Source organism: Sinocyclocheilus anshuiensis, unplaced genomic scaffold (genome assembly GCF_001515605.1).
Source record: "Sinocyclocheilus anshuiensis isolate Anshui unplaced genomic scaffold, SAMN03320099.WGS_v1.1 scaffold1110, whole genome shotgun sequence".
Taxonomy (NCBI): Eukaryota; Metazoa; Chordata; class Actinopteri; order Cypriniformes; family Cyprinidae; genus Sinocyclocheilus; species Sinocyclocheilus anshuiensis.
Genome location: NW_015536525.1, coordinates 356977 through 364139, shown reverse-complemented (window position 1 = coordinate 364139; position 7163 = coordinate 356977). Strand labels below are relative to the sequence as shown.

Here is a 7163-nt window from a genome sequence, read left to right as displayed (position 1 = left end):
AATGGCTTAACTTACCTGTGCATGATTGCCTCTGGCTCATTAACATATCAAAGACCACAGCTCTAAACAAAACATAGGGACAGACAGAAACAATATGCAAAATATATGCCTCAAAATTGCAACAAAATGTCAAAGAGGTTTATAAAATTGTGTGTCTGTGGAAACATGCATATATCTTCAGGGAGTCATTGATGGTTCATTTTTAATCTAATGGTGTTGAATGATATCAATGGAGATGGAAAAGCTGTAACAGCCTCGCAGGACTGTGGTTAATTGTTCTCTTCATTTCCCCAGACGTGTTTCAGAGCTCATTCACAGTCAGTGAGAAGTCAGTGCATTATCACTCCTCAGTTCAAGAGCTCTTTGTGTTAAAGCAGCACTATGTAACTTGTGGCGCTCTAGCGGTTAATAAACAGAACTGCACACATCCCGCGCAAGAACATTCCAACCGGATCTACTTCTCTAAGTGTATGTGTATTGCGATTCACGCAGGTATGTGTTACTCCGCAGCGGTGACGACCCGACCAGGCTACAATAGTCCAAATATAAGCACTTATTATAAGTGTACCGTAGTGATTCGGAATAAGACAAAAACGCAGTTTGGAAGATTAATTCATGATGTACTCGCTCATTATATACATTTAGCAAATGTTGAACACAGAAAAAGTTACATAGTGCTGCTTTAAAGCTCTTCACGACTCCCTGAAGAATTTCAGTAGAGCTATATTTGAGCTAAAAACCTTTTTAATTAACAAAACTCGAGTTTTTTTTTAGATGCAAGAAAGCAAGCAAAATATGTAGAAAAGGAGGCACAGAAATGATATACAAAATAAATATTATTTATAGTTATATTTTTTTGTACTTCGTATTATAATAACTTAAATTATTGCAAATGTAACTATTTTACATTTAATTTTTATTATTATTTTTACAAAAACTCTTGGATTTTATTAAAAAAAATAATTGTAATAAATCGATTGTTATTATTAAAATGTAACTATTTTATATAAATGTAAGACATATTGAGGGTCCCTTGGCAGTTTACAGTCTATTTCAACTGCTTACACACATTTTCAAAACTTTGCCTCTTTATTTCAAAACTTTACACACAAATCCAAGAATTGCACACACAAAATGCAAAATACCTTACATCTCTCGCAAAATGAAGCACTGCATTCAAAATATCACAAACACATCTCAAAAGCAAATATTTGCAAACACCTTTGCCATAATATTAATTCCTGTTAGATTTTTCTGTTACATGGAGAATTATGTGAATGTGTTTTATGAAATTGAAAACTGAGTCAAAGTCCGAGAATTAGCGTGCTGTTTGAGTGTCAGCTTTCAGAAATTGTGTTACAAGTAAATATTTTGTGTGTAAGCAGTTGTAAAAAAATGTAAATTGAGTTATATTTAAATTTAAATATGTTGATATTGCTTTGTATTTTGAACGTTAGCGCCGCAGGTCACTTGTTTTTTTTTTCAGTTGTACACTTCCGCCCTCTTGTGGTCAGTTACAGTATTGCTGGACATTTGTAAATTACTCCAGTGTTGATTTAGTTCCTCAGAGCGATGTATGTAATCTTTTCTCTCGTTTCTTAAATGAATGTTTTTATGTGAAAATAAAATATATTTTTTAAAGCGTTATCTTTAACAATCAAGGACCTTATCACCACTCTCATTACGACAGTAATTGCATGCTTTACTGTTCAGTTCAAGTAAAACGAGTCAATGCAATTCTCGGTCATTTTAACAACTTAATTTCACTGCATTTAATACTCTTAAATTGGTAAATTTGAAAGTTTTCCTAACATCACAAAAAAACTGACGACCGTCGTGTAATATGTACAAGACAATTTATTTCCGTTTTGAATGAAGTTTCTTTGATTCCACGTATTTAATGCACAATAAATAATCGAGTAGTCACAACAGTGAAAGTTTCCACGATGAAACGCAACACAGAGAACAGAAATAAATTATTCTAGCCTTAAAATGACTTTTAATCGAGGTCATTTATACTCAGACGTCCGTGATTGCATAAACATTCAGCTTAAGTTTCAGTTTTAAGTGACATAAATGTGCGCATATTCATTTTATTTTCACAGATCCTTTAAGAAAACACCAGCTTGTGCGAATGCTTTGTCCCATTCATGACTTTGAGGTCATAAACATGAACGGTGTTTTGGCGGCCTCTAGCGGACATCAGTAGCTACTACAACACACTGTACACCAGCAGCGGCCTCTAGCGGACATCAGTAGCTACTACAACACACTGTACACCAGCAGCGGCCTCTAGCGGACATCAGTAGCTACTACAACACACTGTACACCAGCAGCATGGCGGCGTCCTCTCGACTCATATCCAAGCTGACATTAGTGACGGGTGAGATTTAAATACGTTTCATTTGTCTTTATGGCCACCTGTATATTTTTACTGTCTTTTAATTCATAATAACATTTCATAGTTGGACACTTTTGTCATACAAGTCATACAGCTAACGCGAAACAGTTTGTAGATCATGCAAACTGAAGGTTGACTCTGTGAAAACGAATGCAATATTTAAAGCTACAGCTACCATATTGCTTTCAGTATTTATATATCAAACAGAACGCATAAAATGCTTAAGCTTTTTTTTTGTTTGTAACCCTTAGGAATTCGACTAGATTTTTTTCAGTGTAACATCATGCATATTTAGGTTATATGTGACCCTGGACCACAAAACCAGTCATAAGGGTCAATTTTTTGAAATTGAGATTTATACATCTGAAAGCTGAATAAATCAGCTTTCCATTGATGTATGGTTTGTTAGGATAAGACAATATTTGGTCGAGATACAACTATTTGAAAATCTGGAATTTGAGGGTGCAAAAAAATCAAAACATTGAGAAAATCGCCTTTAAAGTTGTTCAAATTAAGTTCTTAGCAATGCATATTACTAATCAAAAATTAAGTTTTGATATATTTACGGAAGGAACCCACATGAAAAAATACTATAGTAATAGTAAATACTATAGTGTTTTTGAGCCATACTATAGTAAAGTGTATTACACTGTATATATTATAGTATTTACAACACTTTGTTAATAAATGCTACAGCATACTGTAGTATTAACTATACTGATAAACTGTAATAAATACTGTAGTATACTTTGTACTACAGTAAACTGTAATGTATTGTAGTATAATATACCCTATAGTTGTTGAAAACTTAGTACATTATTGTTATATTACCACAGCAACTATAGAATTACTACAACAAATGAATTCAAGTACTTTACAATAGTAAATGGTTCAAAAACACTATAGTATTTACTGTAAATTACTGTAGTATTTTTTTCATTGACAAAATATCTTCATGGAACATGATCTTTACTTAATATCCTAATGATTTTTGGCATAAAAGAAAAATCGATAATTTGACCCATACAATATATTGTTGGCTATTGCTACAAATATCCCTGTGCTACTTATGACTGGTTTCGTGCTCCAGGGTCACATACGTCATTTTGTTTCTCCTAATATTTAAATCCGTTTTTGAAAGGTGTTGAAGTTTTTGTGCATATCAGAGATGTGTTTATCGGATGGTGATTTGTGGTGTTTCAGGAGGCGGCAGTGGCATCGGCAGGGCCGTGTGTCAGAGGTTCGCCTCTGAAGGAGCTTCTGTAATAGTGGCTGACCGCAATGAGGAATCAGCCAATCAGACGCTGGAGCTGCTGTCACATGACCTCAAAGGTCAGCAGCACATGGCCCTGGGGGTGGACGTGTCATCAAAGGACAGCGTGGAGAAACTAGTGACAAGTGTACAGGTGTGAGGGACACGTGTCTGTGCCGTTCATAGGCTCTTCTGGAGCTCTGAGGGGTCAAACAATAAAACAGAAAGTTCACATGTTTATTCTTGTTTTATTGCAGCGCCGCTACTTCCAGCCGCCGTCTGTGTGTGTGAATGCAGCCGGGATCACGCAAGATGAATTCCTTCTCAAGATGGAAGAAGAGGATTTTGACAAAGTCATTGAGGTTAATCTCAAGGTACTGCAGTCCAGAGTCTAACTGTAGTGTTTAATTATGAACATGTCACTAATTACAGTCATAGAAATGACCTTTGATCAGTGTTTTACAGAGTGTCTTAGAGCAAGAGGGGATGGGGAAAATACATATATATATATTCTTTTTCCAAAAGTAACACAATCTTACCAGCAAATTCAAGAGTCACACATTTTGTGAAAGAACAAAAAAAAATTTTTTTTAATAAAATGTATTTTCTGCTCACCAAGGCTGCATTTATTTGATTAAAAATACAGTAAAAACAGTAATATTGTGAAATGTTTGTATAGTTTAAAATAACATTTTTCTATGTGAATATGTTAAAATATAATTTATTCCTGTGATGTGCAGCTGTATTTTCAGCATCATTGCTCCAGTCGTCAGTGTCACATGATCTTCAGAAATCATTCTGATATGCTGATCTGCTGCTCAAGAAACATTCATTATTATTATCAATGTTGAAAACAGTTGTGCTGCTTAGTTTGTTGCAACTAAGATGCGTTTGTTTATGATTCATTTATGAATAGAACGTTCAAAATAACAAAAAAATTTTAAAAAGAAAAAATCTATTTAATGCATCCTTGCTGAAAACAAGTATGGATTTCTGTAAAGATTTAAGTTTCAGCCCAAAGTTTTGAATGGTAGTGTGTGTATATAGGCCTATAGGTTTTCCCATCAAACTGTCCTCTTTTCCGTAGTGTTTCTGAGAGCTTTATAAGTACATCTTGACAGTGTGCAGGTCTGTGTCTGATCTTCTGTACTGATGTTGTCTTTCAGGGTACGTTTCTCGTGACTCAGGCCGTCTCGAAGGCTTTAGTTTCTGCAGGCGCTGTGAAGGGCTCTATCATCACTGTGGGCAGCATAGTGGGCAAGGTCACGCATTTAGAGCAATATCATGCTCTATTACATGGATTCATTTTCTCACTGTTTTATTATAGTGGATATTTAACATTTTTACACCACAGGCGGTTAATAAAGTCATAGACATTTTCAGAGCTTGAGTTGCATATTGTGTCTTATGTGTCTGTTTCTTTGTCTGTAGGTTGGGAATATCGGGCAGGTGAATTACTCTGCTTCTAAAGCTGGAGTGGAGGGCCTCACTCGAACCGCTGCCAAAGAGCTGAGCAAGTGTGTGAGCATTTCACTATAATGTAACAGTAACATTTACACACCTGCATTGTATCCATTTTATGTTTTGCTTTAGGGTTTGTGGTCTGCTCACGTCTATGTTATAAGCTGGTTGAGCTCTTTAACTGAAAACAGTTTTATAGAATGAGTTTCTCTTTATGTTCTATATTTTTATATGACAAACATTATTTTGTTCCTTGTAGATTTGGCATCCGCTGCAACTGTGTCCTGCCCGGGTTCATCACTACACCCATGACAGACAAAGTACCTGAGAAAGTCATCGATAAAGTAAGCAAGAATTATAATTTTTTTTAAAGTTTCTTAGATTTTAAAACAGCTTTGAACTTTAGTAAAGGATCTTAAAATGTAATATGATTTATGAATTATATGGTTGACACATTGTCAGACAACATACCACACTAAAGGCCCTTTTATTGTAACTGAGCACTTTTCTTTTTGTTTTTTTTTGTGCAGCTCACAGCAGTCATTCCAATGGGAAGGATGGGAGAGCCTGCTGGTAAATATTTTATCTTTATAGAAAAACTTTTGATTGATGAACATACTCCTATCACACAAAAGAGTGTTGTAATAATTGTTTTGGATTTGATCTCTAATTATATACAGAGTTCTGGCATGAAACTCTAGATGGCGCAGTCCGATAGGTCTAACTCAGTCTGACCTAATGACATCATTATCACATGGCACAGCTGATTGGTTCTCTCCTGTATCGGTAGCCAATGAGCTCGCTGCTCAACATTCAAATATATGACTAGTGCTTGCCGTAGCAGTTGCAGCTTGCTTCAGAAACCCTCCACCTTCCCCAGCTCCACCTGTATAGGTCTGCTACGAGGTGATTCATGTATGTTATATTTGCAGCAGCAATATTTCTTACATGTTCACAGCAGCATGTTGTGGATGTATCGGCAGCAGCAAGCCTCTGTACTTGCTCTGCCGCAGCAGCAGCAGCGTAGCAGATCTATTCCGCCAAGACCAAATACATTAACATTGTCATGTACATTACCATGCCAATCCCTCCGAGAGTTGTCATGACAGAAATATAAATATCTATTTCTCAACCTTGCTTGTCTGTGCAGAAGTAGCTGATGCATGTGCATTTCTGGCTTCTGATGACAGTCGATATATTACTGGAATCAGCATTGAAGTTGCTGGTAAGACGCTTGATCTCTTGCTGAACAGCAAGATGTGTAATTTCGTTCTCAGTGTGTTTTGAACTGACATGGAGTTTTCTCTTTATCAATACAGGTGGACTCTTCATTGGCTGAAAACTGCTGAATGACACTAAACTGATCACCAACTCTGTGCCTTCATCTTTAATCTCAAATTATGCTTAATTTCTGTAGAATATTGTATACAATGTAACAAATGGAAATGAAAATTCTATATTTAAAGTGTGAATATTTTATACTGTGAACCCACTTTTAAAAAACAATTAAGTTGACACAGGAGGAAATGTGTTGATGTGTGGTTTAATGGGAACGTTTGGACCAAAACAACATCAAGTCAAAGAATTAAAACAGTTAACATTTCAAAACTCAGACTAATAGAGTGAATCAAAATTCATCATTTAAAAGGGTTTTAAGAGTTGTTTGAAGGAAAGTGGCCAGATTACATATTGTGGTTTTTCTGAGACACAAGAAACGTGCTGTTAATTTGCTGAAAAGTGAAAATGGGAGTTTGGCTCAGAAGAGTGACGAGGCAGATGAAATATGAGCAAAAGCACCATGACAACAGGAAACAAACGGGGAAAAGAACAACAAAGGAGTCCAACAGCTCTTTAAATAGATTATATATTACACAAACAGATTCTGAAGTACTTACATAAAACACGTTTTAGCACCATATTTTATAAAGACAGATGTTTGTCTTTCACCGACAAAAACAATCCTCGCAGTATTGTCCTTGTGAGAAAACCACACAAACAACTTTTAATTCACAAATAATTTTTATAGCTTTTCATTCCCCGCGCCATGTT

General features: G+C 35.6%; 1 protein-coding gene across 1 annotated transcript; it reads left to right on the top strand.

Moving 5' to 3' along the window:
- Nucleotides 1–2227: 2227 nt before the first annotated feature.
- On the top strand, nt 2228–7163 carry LOC107694093 (estradiol 17-beta-dehydrogenase 8). The gene is made up of 9 exons (XM_016493692.1): nt 2228–2383; nt 3605–3807; nt 3911–4027; nt 4820–4915; nt 5085–5170; nt 5374–5458; nt 5645–5687; nt 6265–6339; nt 6434–7163. Exons 1-9 carry the CDS (start codon nt 2338–2340, stop codon nt 6451–6453), a joined length of 771 nt encoding a protein of 256 aa, XP_016349178.1. The 5' UTR covers nt 2228–2337; the 3' UTR covers nt 6454–7163.

Excerpts from the sequence above, each read along its gene's own strand:
- LOC107694093 (XM_016493692.1), top strand. The coding sequence starts at position 2,338 with ATGGCGGCGTCCTCTCGACTCATATCCAAGCTGACATTAGTGACGG. Across the intron at positions 4,028-4,819 it reads TCATTGAGGTTAATCTCAAG|GGTACGTTTCTCGTGACTCA; the intron begins GTACTGCAGTCC and ends GTTGTCTTTCAG. Across the intron at positions 5,459-5,644 it reads CTGAGAAAGTCATCGATAAA|CTCACAGCAGTCATTCCAAT; the intron begins GTAAGCAAGAAT and ends TTTTTTGTGCAG.